Here is a 17,679-nt window from a genome sequence, read left to right on the forward strand (position 1 = left end):
GACACACATTCAGACAAACAATGACAGACACCATTCTGTGTCAACACACACATTTATTGAAGTGATGCCATAAACAGGCAAAACATCATATTGACCATTTTATTATTAAACAGCTTCTTGAAAATACAGGTTTACACAGACTGTGATTAGAAAATAATAGTACAACTACCAGTATTTGGTAACCGAACTGACATGGACAATTTAAAAAAAGCAGAGAATCACCCAAACCACACCCGACGCTCAAAAGAAGTCAGCAACTATGATAGACAAAGAGAGAAAAATTCATACTTGTGCAATAGGCACACATGCACATTCACACAATCACTGTCAGGTCATATACACTGGTAGGTGCACATTTATTCTAGCACATGTATAAATTGAGTAGAGTAGGTAGAATCTGCTTTTGAAATCCCTTTCAGATTCAACTAACTTAACATTTAGAATGGGAGCCATGTGATGCAAACAGCACAGCGTTTTCCCTCCCAAGTTATTACATTGGGCCAAACAAAATTTGTCTAAAAAGTAATTATTAAACAATGATAAGGATGGACTCTAGCAAAAAATAAAAAATAAAAACAACAACACAAGGTATCTGGACTAGATAATGGACTAGATAATGGTATCCCAAGTCCCCTTTTACCCCTCTCGAATGTCATCTCTTTCTCCACTTGATACAAAAATAAATCTGTGCTTCCCCAAAAACCCACCCTGGACACTTTCCTGTGCCTATAAAACTATCGAGGATCAGATAATACCCCCCAGTGACACCTTCGGGCAGGAACTACACTGTCCCCAACCAACTATTACCCCATAAGCTTCTTTCCCTGCCCTGGACGAGACTTGGGCCAAGTCATCATTTGAGTTCCAAGTGCAGTTATGCGATTGATGGTTCGTGTTACACAATGGATCCAAATGCACTCTTCACCTCGAAAGCGTAAAAACATCAATCTTGCACAATATTCAGACTAAAGGAATTCCTCACAGATAACTGAATGATTTGTAATTGACCCAGCTCTGTCCTCGGCTGGCATTCCCAAAAGCATTATAGCGTGCAGGCAACATTTTGAGTCAATGCAAATGGGAAAAAATATTTCTAACCTTTCCATACATTGATTCAGAGTTACTGAGTATTAATTGTTTAGATGGATTGCATACGAGACGTGAATGTGGGCAATACTCGCTATAGACTTCAAATCAGTATAGAACAGTGGACAATACAGACCAATGCATTAGGGAAAGATAATGCTCGTCGGTCAATGGGATTTTCTTTTTCTCTATTTACTGAGTATATACCTCCAAATGATTTTAAATGGGAGATCTTGTGTTGCTGTTTTATGGTGGGTTCAATCCCATCCCTGATGATTTCCTCAAAGTGAAATTATCTTTATTCTGTAGCTGGATAATGATTATTAAAAGCACTTCTATGCTTTTGGGAGACCAGGCCTTACCCGCTACAAACACCAAAGCTGGCCAGGCGGTCAGTCACAGGGTTCTGTCTTTCCTCGGTTCTATCTCTTTCCCCTTTTGTTACCAGCCGGGGGTTTCTTGAGCTGGAGAAGGGGCCCTCCTGTGCCGAAGCCCGCGGCAGGTTGGTTAGACACGCCAAAGGTCAGGCCGGCCGAGGGGTTGATGCCAGGGTTACTGAAGTTAAAGCCTGAGCTACTGCTGCTACCAAAACCTAGAAAAGCAAGAGACAGGGGACACAGGAGGACAAAAAGGACAAATATAAGAAATGTTAGAGAAAACAAAAGTAATGGGTAAAATAAATGATGTCCGCATGAAATACAGATATCATCCACCTGTTGGCAAACCCCATATTCTTAAATGTGCTGTGGCCAAACTTCCAGCAGTCTTGCATAAAAGGCTTACAAGACTAAACAAAGATGATGCTGTTGATAAAACCTATTTTACAGCACAGAGGAAACCAGAGAAACGTATTATATAGCTGCATAGTTTTGAAGCTCAAAATAGCTTGAAAATAATACGTATACAGGAAGCTTGTCCGACTGCATCTGAGAACATATGCTCAAAGGATTATCACAATTCAGGAAGTACACTTGCAAACACAAGCCTACTCAGACTCTAGTTGTACTGTAATTCTTCGGGGGTCGGGTGTGAAGGGGGTATACACAGTATATGTATGTACCTGCACTCAGACTGCCTCCTGTGGGCTTACTGGTGGAGGAGAAGGCAAAAGAAGACCCCCCAGTCCCCACCCCACCAAATCCTGGCCCACCACCAAAACCTGTGGGAGAGAGTGACATGGAAGTCAGTTTGGGCTCAGACAGTAGACAGACTAAACTAGGGATGGATAAAAGGAGCATTGCCCTCGGGAGTACACACAGGCAGGCATTAGCAAACATGAGCAAAACAAATGCCACAACCTAATCAATGGAGCACTACACACAGCTTGACTGGAGACTGCAGAACAAAACAGCACGGTACACTGCATGGCAAAGCAAAGGGAGAAACACTAAACCAAACACACCAACTACAGGAGAACACACCAACTCAGTGTGCGTTCAGACCACTTGTTCCCACACTGCCAAGTTACTTTTAACCGGCTGTTGTGGCCAAGTGGATTTGCCAGTTGACATCCAAAACATATTTTTTTTTATATATTAAAATACATTTTTGGGGTCAAATTTCTCCTCACTCAGGAAATAAATCATCCAACTTATCACATGTCAACGTACAGCGACCTGTGACAAGTGGTTGCTCAGTTTTCTTGTGGTGTGAACGCACTTGACCTCTCACACTAGAAAGAACAGAAAAAAAAAAAGCTGCCAAGCTTTGACTGCGCACTCTCTCTCACACACACACACACACACACACACAACCACTACTTTCATACACGAAGACCTTAAACAAAAAGGCTGCTTAGCATTAAAAGCTAGGAGGAATTAGAGAAATGGTGTGTGTAATGTAAGGGAAATATAAAAAGGAATATTCATTTAAAAAAAAAAAAAAAAGGCAGAGGTAATACCTCCAAGGGTAGAAGAGCCCAAGCTAGTGCCCACTGCCGAGGCAAAGGGGTTTCCAAACCCTGCCCCCAAGGGTGCCTGGGTCCCTAAGGCAGAGAGAGCATATGTTTTACTCCACTGAAGGTGTTTTGTGTGCGAGGTAAACTATTCTCCTCATCTCCTTTGACAGAAAAAAGCTGGTAAGAACATTCACCACAGAACAAAGACACATGGCGTAGCTTGTGACTTGCACTACTGTCAAATAAAACTGACTTCCTCTTCACTTTGACAAAATGAAACGTGAAAATATGCATATGAAGAATCCAATAAAAAATCCAATACATGTAGTTTTCAGTAGCTTGCTTTAAAATGCAACAGATCGTATAGGAGTAATTTAGCATAGTGGTTGTTTGTAGGTACACTAAAAGATAAGCAGCAGCTATGTAACAACTCCACATAACCCTCATATGGTGCTTAGAAGTATAATATATACACACACTACAGAATAACTACAGAATTGGGAAAAGCAGCATGCTTCAGTGCACACATATATGTACTTTATAAAATACTGTTAGAAAGTTTTTAAACTAGAACATCAGCTTATCAGCAGTGCAGTTATGGTTGCTGACAAACTGGGAAAAAATGCTGCTAGTTCTTTCACTCAGAAACTTGTCTTTTGTCCTCTATGCAAATCTTTTTATGTATTCAATTTTTGCAAGGTTTCCAATTAGTCTGCATAGTTAAAAGAACTTCAGTCGAAAAGAAACAAGGACAAACGTTTCTTTGTTTAAAAATGGATTTATTGTCAATTTAATATGCAATTCCACTTACATAAAACACAAACAAACAGTTTAGAACATAATTGATTGTTAATTTCTAACTGCTACTGCATTTGACAAGTTTCCAAATTTTCAAGATTTCTGAGAGTGAATGAACTAGCAAACGCCAAAAGAAAAATGCATCACACAATTATTGAATATAGCTTAAAAAGGCACACCATATTATATATTAAATATACTGTATCAACAGGCATTGGTTATACAAGTTTAAACACATTCGTCTACAAGTAAAAGCACTCGAGATTTAGATAAGAAATGTGAATTTGGCATCTATGGCTGCCTCTCAGTGTAAACTGGTCAAAAACAAAAACTCAGTGATATGTTACAGTTCGCCTGTGGAAGTCTAGGTGGTCACGTTTCGGACCACCCTTTCAACAGGAATTGAATGATCTTCGTGGTTTGTGTTTGAACACTTTTCACCAGTGTATGCTTAGACATAATAACAGCCAAATTCTTGGTGTTTTTTTGTTTGTTTGTTTTTTTTTAAACACAAAAGCTGCACCTTGGATAAATCTACACATGACTACAGGCTACAAACACTTTTCTTTGCGGGATCAAGTCTGACTTAGGTGAGGTGACTGGTAAATATACTGGTACGAGATTCTTCAGTCTAGTTTTCAGATAAAGTTAAGCAAATGTGCAGTTTGTCAGAGATCACAAAAGACCCCCCCAAAAAAAGTGTAGTGTATAGTAGTACCTTCTGGAAGCCATATAGAAAAATCACTACAAAAGGCATAATGTAAGCATATGATAAATGGTCAAAAGGAAAAGATTAAGAGAGAAGAAGAACATTCAAAACAGTCTGTAACAGCCAACCACTCAGACCAGACTCTGATTTTCGACTAATCGGGCCCATTTTAAAAGAAGTGCTGTGCTGAAGCACAGAAAAAGATACCATATGCACAATTCAGAATCATTATGGAAATTCAGAATAACTCAAGTTGAGTTAAGAAGCTGTAGGCAAGTTATGGTGCTAGTAGTGTGCCAACAACCAAAAAAATAAATAATCACATTTTAATTCCTTCACTTGTTTTGAAAAAGAGGTAAATGGGATAATTCCTGCTGTTGTAATGGCATTAAAGAAAATACAGCAGTCAGCATTTGCATACACACACCGACACGTATGGAGAAGATACCCAACGTACAGGAATAAGGTGGCTAAATATCCAATATCATCACCCTCAAGGTCCAAACAGCTTTGACAATTTGACAAATAATTATTACATAATTTAATAGTCATCATTGTGCCATGTATGACTGTAGAGAGGTGGAAGACGATATGTTAGTGTACGCTCAACTACACAAAAGTCAAAATTCTGGTCAACTTGAGAATCTAGAATCAGGACAGACATCCAGCTGGGTCCAAAACTGTATCTCAATCCTACAAAAGGTTTAGAGTTGTTTAACAGAGGACTGGAATGTCCAAAGCAGCGGTTTCTCTCTTTAACGCCCAGCAGCTCCATCAAGAAAGAATCGATTAGGTTGGATTCACCGAGCACCACTGTAACTAGCAGCAATATACAGATAAGTGCTGGAGAGTGAACTGAGCAACACATTAAACTACTTGTTTTTATTTTGTCCAAAAATGCAAAGCTCTCACCAGTATCTAACAGCAAGGAACACTGTATCCTCTCATCATAAAATGTTGGGGGAATAAAACCAAACGCAATCAAGCCATGCGGACATAAAATCTGACCACATCGATTGGTCTGTTTCGTTTGGCACAGATGTATCTTACTGGTACCGAAGGACCAGTGTGAGCAGCAAAATGACAATCAATTCTTCTCCTCTGAACAACAAAACAATTGGACCCAATCCACGGAGTCAAACCGGCGAGAAAGCAGATTTCCCACAAAATCAAACTAGTCTCGGCGAAGCTCCATACAAAAAGTACCACCAGCTTGGATAAAATACCTGAAATTACAACTTGTGAACAGCACTTTTACTCTACATGGTAATTCAACTAAACTGAAAGTGAAATGATCCAGCCCGGTTACGCTGACAGTAGCCCTTAGGTGAAATAGGTTAAATCAAGTAACAGTGGTATGGCCTCATGCAACCAAACCAACCAAATGCTTTTTAGTATCGAACAGTGAGATAATGCAGGCTAGTTTTGTCGCCAGGCTGTTTTACAAGCCTTGCTTCCGCTTCAAGACCAACTAAGTGCAGTAATGGTTAAGACAATTTCTTAGTTAAAATTTACAGTTCAGGTAATTAAATAGTTTATATTTTCAGTCCTGAGTCTTTTGGCACCTTTCACCTAACGTCCATTGAGGCACAAATCTGAACACGCTTTCGGCCGACACAATCGGCCGCCGCACCTACGAGTGTGCGGGTCATACGAGAACCCGCCTGAAGTAAGCACCACCCAGCTGCATGGTTAGTGTTGTATGTGCTGTGATACTGGCCACCCCCCACTATGCCATTCCAATTATGGACTAGGTTACACACCAACAAAAAATAGAAATTTAATAGAAAATAAATAGGTAAATAAATACTGACGAGACCAAGACACCCACTTGTGATTAGGCTTAGTCTGTGACGTGGCTGAATCAAATACCAAAGAATAACCATTATTTGGCAATGGGGATGGGAATTTTGCTAAATATTATCACTGACATTAATTAAAAAAAAAAAAAAAGCAATCATGTCATCTATATTCTATATAACTCTGGGGTGAACAGACTTGCAAAGCTATGAGTTAAAATTAAGTTCCAGTGCAATGCAGCCTTTTTAGATTCAGCATACCCAGAGCACACAGGGATACAATATACAAATGATTAGAAATTGATTTGGCTTCATATGAAATTAAATAAAGGGAAAGCAATACAAATACAATCTTCAGCAGGCACCTAGGTAGCGTACCACTCCAGTAAATCGTATCTACTGTGGCAGCAGGGCTTGTTTGTGAAGGGCTTTAGGGCTTTCTTTAATAAAAAAAAAAAAAGCTAATTCTGGTTAAGCAATGGACTGTTAAAATATTCCCATCCTGACTTGGCACATACTGTAATAGTGTAGCTTATTCAGAATAACTCCTGCATGTCCTGCTAAGTGATACAAGGTATGTGAATGTTCAAATATTATTACACCGAAAATTGTCTGGGTAACTAGATCTCATAACAGTCTAAGCAGTTTCGATGGTTTAAGTGAAAAGGATGCAGCAGAAAATTTGTTTTCTTTTTTCTTTTGTGAACATTGGTCAACCATGCTGCCTCTGCAACCCCATCCAATTAAACTATTGCTTTTAACCTCTTCACTACACTTCATTTAAATTTGCACAAAAAAAAAAAAAACAGCAAAACATGCCAATATACAGTAGTAGCTTAGTTTGTTCGTTTTAATTGGGTGCCCTGATATGCCAGTAAAATGGCCTACAAAACAAAGCCTATAAAAAAGGCTGAAAATTGGTTAACACCTCAGAGATGTGGCAACAACCATAATGGACACTAGTCTTAACATAGTTATATTAGGTGTAAAATGTTGAAAAGTGAATCTGTGTGCTGAGATGACTGAAACACTGTGACCAGCTTGAGTTTTAGAACATTAGTGTATTGGGCTTATTTAAATATTTCTGGGATATACCCATTTGATAAGTCCTATTTGGCAACACATCTCTAACACCAAGCAGCGTTGGTAATAAAAAGATCTATCTTCAACTGCTTACGCTGGATATTAATACTGCGTAGAATTATCTTGATTTGTTTTTACTGGCAAAAGATGGGAAGAATATAAAGTGTTTAATGACTAAATCCTACATTCTTTAGTAGATAGGACTGGCTTTTTTTTGTTTTTGTTTTTTTAAATACAAGTTGATGTAAGCCTTTAGCCAGTGCTTTAGAGTATGGGATGGTTTCTCAAATATGTGGGTCTTGGTCTAAACTGGGCCTATTATTGGTAAGACCCTGAACAAGAGAAGCCGCATGCTTCAATGAACAATGGCGACGCAACCTTTATATAAATCTGTTCTTAGAAATGTTGGAGTCATGTTTACTGTAAAGTAAGCTGATGCCATCTGGTGTCAACTGGAGATTCCCCTACATGGAAAAGATCTCTTGACAGCTGGACTGAAGAGAGTAGTAGCTACATTATAATAAATGTATATACCAACTGATCATCCAGTCACAAATAAAAAGAAATAAAAATTTAAAAAAAGTATGCTAAGTTTATCTAAAAGTCACACAGCAAGTGCCTAATGCTTCTAACTCCATTACATAACAACCTTCATTGAGTTGGCTCATTTCAAGCATCAGTTGAATAAAACAGAGTCCTAGCTCAAATGAGATTTAGAAGCTCTAATTATAACTTCAAGATTCAAGTTAAAATTGAGATAGCTGGACTTTCTCTCCTATTATAAACACTTCTCCAATAGTGTCAGCCTCATATACCTGCTCTAACATCCTATTAGAGAGGGCACAGAGAGAAATTAGGTGAAGCAGGTTGTTAAATCCTTGGTATTACGGAAAGTGTTTGTATGACATTCTCAAGTATACAGGCTTGGCACCAACACCGCCAGATTCTGGTGTTCATTTCCCACTAGAGCAATCTATAAAATGTCCTCACTCTGGTATTGTAAGGTGCATTAAATAATGTGTCTAACCCTTGAACTGAGAGTCAGAGACAAGATGGTAAGGCAGCACAAAGGTTTCCTGTCAGGGTTTATCTCTCCCTCTCTCCTTTAGACATTTCATTACAGAAAATATACACACAATAGGGCACCAGCTAAGGCTTTTTTTTATTATTATTTTTTTATCATTCTCTCTGTCCCCTTGTCACCCGTCTACTCCCAGCGATTGCCTCCTTTTTAAAAACGCACTTATGCTCTTCAAAATTTATTATACTTGTCTCTCCTCTCCCTCCTTTATTTTAAAAGGTGAGAGGAGTAGAACTTTCTAGAACTTGTAGGCAGTCAGACCTGGAGTTGGCTGCTGTTGCTGGGTCAACGTGGCTGCCATGGCAACCGCTGCAGCATTGGGCACACTGGAGAATGGGGCAGGCCCAGTCGTGACTCGCGGCGCGCTCTGCCACTTCCTGTTAGACGCTCGTTTGGACTCAAAGACGTCTGTGGAGTCTTCCAGGAAGGCCCGACGGTAGGAAAGGTACTGGTGCTTCAAAATCTATGACATGAGACACAAACAAAAGGGAAAGATGGAAAAAAAAAAAAAGGAGGATGCAATTACAATGTTGTTCACACATCTTATTTGCAACAAAATGTTGTAAAACAATAACACAATATGATCACATTATCACGTATTACTACTTAAACCTAATAAATGTCTTACCACAGCCCTAGACATTATTAAACACATTTTAAACAGTGCGATGTTGATGAGAATATTTACTCATTTTCAGAAAGAGACAACGAAAAAGAACTCACCTTGACATTCTCGTGGACAGACTGGAGCTGAGCAGCCTGCGCGACAAATGTCTGGTACAACTTCTGCATGGCCAACGTCAAGTCTAGAAACAAAAACATACACAATAAAGCTGGGTGCTCATTTGTGGAGCGTTAAATAAAAAGATGAAGAGGGAAGTGTTTAACCTGGTTAAACAGATCTGTAGTTTGTCACTGAGAGAAACCACGTTCACACTACACATCTTCAGCTTTAATGTTAATATAAAATATATTGACTATTGCAGCCATGTTACGAGTCAGACCAATGTCCTCTTACCCTGAGGAGTGATGTGGGAGCCAGTGCTCTGCGTTGTTAGGTGGTTCTCGAGTTCTTCTATCTGCTGCCGGTATTGCTGCAACTGCACCTCAAACTGCTCTATCAGGCTACGGAAATAACTAAACAAAACAAAAATACACATTTTTATCTTATTAAATCCATGAAGTCATGAAAGCTGATACATTATATAGGAAACAACTGAGAGACTAGTGAGGGGCTTATATTGGTTTATAGGTCAAGAAGATGACACTACTGATAAAATGATTATGTATTTTTGCTCGATGGGACTCAAACTCAACTTTAAAAAAAAAGTTTTAGCTTAAAACTGTGTCAAGAGATAAATAAAATCTACTGCACCCCCCCTTGATTTGCTTTGGGACTATTCTCTGGTAGCTTACTTACTCTGATGGCGCAGTGTTCTCGTGTTGAAGTCCAGGGGGAGTCTTTTGTGTACGCAGGGCTATGTCAGCATTTTTCAGCTCCTTAAGAAGAAAAGAAAGAGCAAAGTCAAAAGACAGATTTTTATATGAGTATATTCAAGGTACCATCTCTTTCTTGGAGATAATTTTCCGCTGATGTGAGTAGAAGACAGTTAACAACCGAGATCTCCTTGCTATGAAGCTATGCCTGTATATGTATTTGACGTATGCTCATATTGACAACAGATATATGACCATATACATTTTGTGCACCAGGACTAAAAAGACTTGCGTGTGTGCAGATGTACTGTACCTGTGCTGTCTCCAGCTTTAGTTTGTCAATGGCCAGAGCTTGCCGCTGCAGACCGCTGGCACTGACAGAGAGAAGCTGTTTGAGGCTTTTGATGTCATCTTGGACTTTAGAAATGGCTTTCGACGACATTCTGCTGATGTCCTCCTGAACCTGTTTCTGGTCTTTCACAAATTTTCTATAAAAAAGGAGGAAGAAAGACAACTGGAAATTACTCAGACAACATAAAAATGTTTGCCAGAACTAAAATAACAGTGCACTAGTACCAATTAAAAAATATTTTAATTTTGCAGTACAGTGCCACACTCCACCTAATATGTCAAAAAGTCATTGCTTTCTGTTAATGTGATCCTTGTAGCCATATTTCAACCCACAACATGAATGAACCACATCCCCTTTGGAACAACACAACTACTGTTAAAAATCAGCTAACATTTGCATGCTTTAAACAAATTACTGTACCGAGCAATGTCCCCAGGCTTGTGACCGAACAATGTACACACACAACACTTACTGGAAATTCTCGACATCCTGACAAATGACTGGGGGCAGGTTCTCGTCTTTTAAAGCTTTACTGTCCCTGCGGGAGAGAAAAAGAGTGTTTTTAATTATAACGAAATGAACAGTCCATGGTGATCAGGTATACATGAACAGGATGGGAAGCTACTGACTGCCTCTAAATAAACCGCTGTTTATATGTTTTCACATTATAGCACAGACCGTTCAGGACAGTTGTTCTAGCTTTTCCTTTTAGTAAAGAATCGTGTGTCAGCAGGACTTACTGTGCATTGGCTCCAGATGATGCGTCGCTCTTACTCTCAGAAGAAGTGCTGAAGTCGACTCCGCCCAAGCCAATGCTGGGCGCAGGGGCCGCTGATACTGCTGTGGAGGTTGCTAACAGAGAACCCAATGTTAACCCTCCTCCTCCAAGAGTGGTCTGACCCAAACCTGCAACACAGAGTAAACTCGTTACAACACTGCAACATTTACCGCAACATATAGCTGACCTCAAGCTCAGGCTGTCTGTTTGCATCTCACCTGCAGACACAGTGTTGGAGAAGAGACCCCCGCCCAGTGACGGGCCTGTTAAGGCTGCTGTTGTGGTGTTTGTGCCACCAAGACCGAGGGTGAAGCCTGTGACTGCAGGCTGCTGTGGAGCTGTAGATGTCAGGACAGACCCAAATGATAAACCTGCCCCTGCGGGAGCTGATGAGGAGGTGGTAGCGGAGGTGGTGAGGGAGAAGGGTGTTGCTGAGGCAGTGGGCTTGTTGAAGGCCAAGCTGAAGCCAGTGGATGCAGCTGAAGTGGCTGGGGCACCTGAGATGAGGTATACATAGAAGGTTAGAACCTGTTTTCATTGCCTTTACAAAATCTTAGTTAAAAAATATGATACAAACGCACCTAATGTAAGGCCGGTAGTTGGTGCAGCAGCGCCTAGAAGAGAACACAACACAACATAAGACAAGGTGTATGACCGCAGCAGGCAGACATGTCAACTACACAGGAATTTATGGGTTTGTTTATGGATCTGAATGACATTTTTACTTGAGGCAGGTGTGTTGAAAGAGAATCCTCCGGTAGGTTTCTGACCAAAGAGACTGCCTCCTAGGCCAAGAGCTTGAGTGGCGCTTGTGGCGGGGGCTGGGGCTGCAGCTGCTGTACCCAGAGCAGTCCCAATAGAGAAGCCACCAGTACTGGCTGCAGGTGCACTAAAGAGGGAAAAGGCAATACAATCAGTCACATACTCACAGTTCTTCCAGGATACCAGAGTCAAGTAGCACATTAAGAAGACAGCTCTGTCACTGTTGCAGTGATGCAAACAGAAAGACAACATCTTTTAAAAGAAAATGCCTTCCTACTTTTTACCTGGCACGTTTTATTTGTTACATATAGGACTACAAATTAGCAGGACAACCTGTAGTTTGCTCTTGGTGGGTCAAGCTGGTGTGGTAAAGCTGAGATACCGCACGTCATTCAGCTAAGAACCACAAGTACGCAACAGGCAGAACATCACTTTGAACTTACAGTAATCATTACTCTTATATCATAATTTCTCATTATTCTGCGAACGTAATACAAAGCAACAAATTACACTCCCATATTCATGTTCTTCACAAACGTATGTCCCTTCGACGATAACGTGCAGATACTCTGGTAATGTTGTAAAGTCTTAAGACGTTAGACTGACTCCATGCTACGCTAACGTTAGCTAAGTCTGCTATTTGAATCATGGCGTTAACGTTACCTGGTTACGGTCCCAAATGAAAACCCTCCACCAGTGTTGGCGGAACCAAGAGTCCCTGATCCGAAGTTAAAGCCAGACATTGTATCTTAAGAGCCGAACATTCACCACCGACTGGCTAACTGGACTTCAGCTACTCATGAGGACGGCCAGCGAGCAACCCACAGTCACATCTAGCACGCTAACGTTGTTAGCTTTGAAAGGGCCAAATTCGCGGTTTATCTTTGCTCAAATCATACTCATACACAACTGGCGCTTTTTAAAAACAAATCCGACTATATGCAGTTGTATCCCGGTATATTTCCGCACCCTATTCGTTTGTTTTAGATTTGTAAAGCTGCCAAATATTGCAGGTTGACTTCTCGCATGTGTTACTTTTCCTATTCCGCGCCTGGTATTTCCCGAATGCTATTGCATTTTGGGTAATCGAGTTTAAACTACGTTTCCCGTCGTCCCTATCGCTGTATTTGTATCGCGTGACGGGCATTGACGGTGACGACTTTGTTCACGCATGCGCAAGGCACCAACTGTGGTTCTTGCGGACGTTTCTAAAAATACGTCCATTAGCGTCAAAAGATCACAGGTTGATTCCGGCCTCGCTTTCAAAATAAAAGACACAGGCGTGTGCATGGGTCAGGCCCATCGACATATCAATTAAAATCTTTATGTATGTCGATAGTTAGGCAACTCTCCAACTCACGTATTAGCAAAACGGTGTACAAACGTGTCAAATTCGGCATTATAGCCATAATTGCTTCATTTTATTTGTGAATTATTTAATTTTTTTTAGTCTTTTGATCTGACTTTTTTGAAATTGAAATCTCTCTTTTGTTTTACACTTTATTTAAACTATTTTTTACAGATAAATTCATACTGCAAATATACTATATAAAATAAAATTTACATTTCACAATAATAAATACTCTAAATACCTCCCTCTACCTCTCTCTTGACCAAACCAGATACACACAGATACTGGGATAAATTCCTCACCCATATCATGCTATCCAAATACCTAACGTTACAGAAACTCGTGCTTTTACTTCGAAAACCTCCAACCCTAAGTGTTGACGGTATTGCCAGGCTCTTTACGCGGATGGAGGAGTAAAATAATTGACAATAAACACATATCGTATGCCTCCAACACAGTAAGGGCGCTTTGTGCAGCAATTTGAGCCACCGTTGTTATCAATGATACAGTGGTCCCCGGAAGGCGTCGTGTGAAGCTCTGCGGTCGCTGACAGCTGTTTCCCCTCGGAGAAATGGAGCATATCCGAACGCCAAAGGTAAGCTAACACGTCCAGCTAATTGCAAATGGATGGGACACAGTCAGCAGCTCGGCCTGTCTTGTTGGGATTTGTGTAATGCTTGAGTGTGGCAGTGTTAGCCAGAAATCAATGTTTAGGCTCGATGTGCGTGGATCAGTCTAATACATGATAACCAGCAGGTGTAGCCAGCAGCTTGAAGTGTCAGACGTGACGAGCATCAGTGAGCGGTTTGTTTTTCCCCGTACAGCAGATATCTGGGCTCCCTTCTTTTGTAATGCAACTTGCACTCCATAGTACTGACTGAGTTAACGTTACACTATGAGTCAGTGCATCCGGTGTGATGGAGCAGCACTGGGTGAATCCAAGCTCCGTTAAATGGCACATTGGTGGACTTAACAGACAGTACAGTGCTGACTCTATGTCTGATAGTGGTCCTAGTCATATTTAGTCGCACACTTTTACCATGTGGACAGTTATCCTGAGCATACAGCCACACAGGGCCATGCTTTTAGCTGGCCAAGTCAGTCACCTGACATGCAGATTACTTACTGAAGACCAGACTGAAAGCAAAAAGCTCCCAAACAAGCAAGAACTGAAGATTGCTGCAGCACAGGCCCTGCAGAGCAACGCTAGAAAAGATAGCCAGTGGTGTCTGTGGGTTGTAGACTTAAGACAGTGATTGATTTGAGAAAATGATTTGCAGCCAGATATTAAATATGATGACTTTAAGTTTAAATGGTCAAAGTGGAAGCGATTGTGTGTTAAAAGGAGCTGCAGTTTATACTCTGTTCGCCCAGTGTGGAGGTACACGCCTTCAGATTAAAGCTGGAAGTCAGGCAGCACTTCTACCTCATAGTCACAGTTCATGTCAAATCCAGAATGTCTGAGCGCAAAGGCAACGCACCCACAAATGTGTGTCTGAACACTTATGGACTGCACTGTTAATGGTTCAGGTGGCTTTCCCTTGACTTGAACCACTGAAACGTACTCTACATAAGCCCCTTGTAGCTCACAAATTGGGGACGTGCTTTAGGCCTGCGCTTGATCTGTTCTTGTATGTGTGAGGCTGCGTATATGTTGAAAGGTGAGCTTGCTTTATTATGTTAGGGTATGCTGGGATCAGGTGGGTGTGACTGCATGCAGACTGGGTGTGGCCCCACTGTCTCAAGTCGGTTGTTTGTTTGCGTAAAACAGCGGAGGAGGGCTTTATTGCGTTCCAGAAATACAAACATATGTTTTCACTTTGTGTAAAAACTACTTTATATTGTTGTTAGAACATTTTGTTTTAAGTTGGATTACCTAAATAAGTGCATGCTACTTTAAAAAAGACTCACTTATGGAAAAGCATGCAATGAATTCTCTTTGCTATGTGGTGAATATTGTGTTCAAGGTACTTTGAATCGTAGCTTAGATTGCATCATTAGTTTAACAAAATAAAAACATTCACATCCTCGACTTCCTTATGAGACTAACACACTCATTAACTCATGCACACCCCTGACATTCCCTATGCTCTAAAAAAGCTTGTCTGTGACAGAGCCGTGTCCCACTGGTTGCTGGGAGACAATCATTTCATCATATCTGAAAGCGACAGGAAAACGGAAACCAAAGAGAGGATGTCTGAGTCAACAAGAGAGCCGCTAGTATGATGAATCATGGATTTGGACATTTAGCAGCGACAGCAGCACACAGTCCAAATGTAACAGTCTGAAAGCCCTCGGCCACAGAGCGTCAGGTCACCAGTAACAATCAGGATACTCTGATTCTAATGGATTCTAATGCTACAGAGGGGTTGGAGAGGAATACAACACTGAAGGCTGCACATGCTTTGTGTCTTGGTTACATATTACACCATCCACCATCAAGTTTATCAAGGAGTTTCAGACAGTAATACAGGCCTGTCATGTTGGGGAAAAAACTTAAGGCCTGTAAAATGTTTTCAGGCATGCTAAATATATATATATATATATTTATCCTGGACTGGAGGTCTTCTGCTAAACCTTATTTCAGGAAGTTATAAATGGACATTGTGACCACCAGAGCTATTAAAACCTGTTTGTTTTTTTATTACAGCTAGTGGACCACGACCTTCTTCCCATGTGAATAGTTAATGTTCTACTGTGAGCATCGTTAGTATGAGTAAGGGTTGGGGGCATTGGAAGAACACGGCAAGGCTACACCTCAGCAGTATATTAGAATATATTTTAAAAATGGGGAAAAAGAAAAATAGAGAAAATATAGTTGTGTTTGACTTGAGGTGCTAATAACGAGTTAACTAAAATTGTTCAGTCAGTGCTATAACTAGACTTCCCATATCCACAAATCATTTGTTACTCTTGTTCTGATGGAACTGGCAGCTGAAAGTTAGGCCCGGGTGGTGGGGATTAGGTGGTGTGCCAGCTGGAGCCTGTGCCACTTACTGCCAACTACCACCTGACTGCTGGTTAATGTTATCACCTGGTTGTGTGTTGCAGGTGGAGCAGGTGCGACTGTTGGATCGCTTCAGCAACAAATCCACAAATGGCACACTGTACCTCACAGCTACACATCTCATCTTTGTGGAGAGCAGCTCTAACAACTCAACGTCTGCCGGTCAGGAGATCTGGGTGAGTAGTTTGGGTGGTGACGGCCTCCTGCCACTATTACAGGCGTCACTCACAGTTTTTACATTGCATTACATGGGGGTGTAACCACAATGAATGGTTGGCGTTTCCTCGGTGAAAATGTGTAAAAACAGTCCTACCATGCCGAGAGTTGTCTACCACACTAGTGTAAGGTTTGAAGCTGAATGGGAGGACTTCTACAGTGGAGAGATGGTACAATTACAAGCTCACTAATTAGTGTGGGTAATTCAGGATGCTCTTTGACAATATGGACCTGTTTTTAGCCTATTATCTAACTTCTATTAGTGTGCGATATATATAATTTATCACACTAGATGGCTACATGCAGTGTAATGTTGGCAGTAGCTTCTTGCAAAATCATTGCCGTTGCTCTCAGAAACCCGCATCTTCTTCACTAAATTTCCAGCTGCTTTTCTTTTTTTTTTTTTTTTTTTGAGCTCCTGACACTTTGAGACTAACGTTTCAATTGCAAATGAAACCTGTAAGTTAAAATTCTACAGAAACGTGAGCTTCAATGTGATGCCAGTGTTGCTTCTCGATAGTAACACCTAACAGACATCAAGAGAAAGAGTGTGTGTGTTTTGGCGGTGTGTTGGGTAAAAGACAAGACTGCACAAGCTTGTGTGTAGTAAGATAGTAAGAGGAAGTTGGGTAAATGGTATACAGTTGCCTCCACCTGAAAGAGGATTACTGTTACAGCACGGTGAGAACTGGGTTATTGAGGTGCAGCAACCACAATCAACAGCAGGTCATCCTGAGCTCATGGAGAGGCATGAAAGGAACATGGAGGAAATAGAAGAACTACTAGGTGATGTCCAGTACTGTTGTAATGAGCCTAGAGCAGTCATCCCTATCCTTAAAAAATAAAATGGTGTGCAAGAGTTTTAGCTTCATGTAATTCAATGCAATTTGAACACAGGAGTCTGCATAGTAGGGGGAAATATTGTTCTTATTATGCTGGTTTGTGATAATGATTTCATATATTACACAACCCAATTGAATGGTTTCTACATTCTTTTTCTTCTCCGAGCCCTGATGACATTTTGCACTCTTGGTTTAACAGTGTGTTTTGCTGTACAGTAGCACTATACTTAAGTATCATTTTATAGGATGTTGTAAAAATGCAGACAGTGGCTGGTCTGCATTGTGGAAATGTTGGCGTGTTTTAAAATGCTTTGGGCAGCAGATCCCAGGCCACAACCTCCTCCCCACCATCCTTCCTGCTTTATGCACGGGGAAAAGGGAACTTTTATTTTTCTCTTTGTTTTTGCACTCGGTGAAGCAAGCAGTGGTGCCTTACATTGTTGTCCACTGTGTGGTATTTGTGTCTGTTTGTGTGTGTGTG

The 17,679-nt window shown here is 40.8% G+C and overlaps 2 protein-coding genes across 4 annotated transcripts in view; one reads left to right on the top strand and one right to left on the bottom strand.

Moving 5' to 3' along the window:
* Positions 1 to 33: 33 nt before the first annotated feature.
* On the bottom strand, positions 34 to 12,867 carry nup58 (nucleoporin 58). 3 transcript variants are annotated; one of them, XM_035678814.1, is made up of 14 exons: positions 12,446 to 12,867; positions 11,746 to 11,909; positions 11,602 to 11,634; positions 11,239 to 11,517; positions 10,983 to 11,148; positions 10,715 to 10,780; positions 10,204 to 10,378; positions 9,874 to 9,953; positions 9,472 to 9,590; positions 9,177 to 9,259; positions 8,715 to 8,916; positions 2,987 to 3,070; positions 2,147 to 2,245; positions 34 to 1,678 (listed from the first exon to the last, which is right to left on the bottom strand). In XM_035678814.1, exons 1-14 carry the CDS (start codon positions 12,523 to 12,525, stop codon positions 1,509 to 1,511), a joined length of 1,800 nt encoding a protein of 599 aa, XP_035534707.1. In that variant the 5' UTR covers positions 12,526 to 12,867; the 3' UTR covers positions 34 to 1,508. The 3 variants fall into 3 exon arrangements, with proteins under 3 accessions (XP_035534707.1, XP_035534785.1, XP_035534860.1); XM_035678892.1 differs by lacking the exon at positions 2,987 to 3,070; XM_035678967.1 differs by lacking the exons at positions 2,147 to 2,245; positions 2,987 to 3,070.
* Positions 12,868 to 13,521: 654 nt separating this feature from the next.
* mtmr6 (myotubularin related protein 6) overlaps positions 13,522 to 17,679 on the top strand; it is a 14,846-nt gene continuing 10,688 nt past the window's right edge. The window contains exons 1-2 of the mRNA XM_035654290.1: positions 13,522 to 13,728; positions 16,185 to 16,316. Of these exons, the coding sequence (XP_035510183.1) occupies positions 13,705 to 13,728; positions 16,185 to 16,316 (156 nt within the window). The 5' untranslated portion in view covers positions 13,522 to 13,704. The remainder of the gene's footprint in view (positions 13,729 to 16,184; positions 16,317 to 17,679) is intronic.

Source organism: Morone saxatilis, unplaced genomic scaffold (genome assembly GCF_004916995.1).
Source record: "Morone saxatilis isolate NCDOM2014 unplaced genomic scaffold, NCSU_SB_2.0 Contig0, whole genome shotgun sequence".
Classification (NCBI taxonomy): Eukaryota; Metazoa; Chordata; class Actinopteri; family Moronidae; genus Morone; species Morone saxatilis.

Coding starts and splice junctions, on each gene's coding strand:
- nup58 (XM_035678814.1), bottom strand. CDS start 12,525: ATGTCTGGCTTTAACTTCGGATCAGGGACTCTTGGTTCCGCCAACACT. Junction 2,246..2,986: donor GGGCTCTTCTACCCTTGGAG/GTATTACCTCTG, acceptor TCTCTCCCACAG/GTTTTGGTGGTGGGCCAGGA. Junction 1,679..2,146: donor AGGAGGCAGTCTGAGTGCAG/GTACATACATAT, acceptor TTGCTTTTCTAG/GTTTTGGTAGCAGCAGTAGC.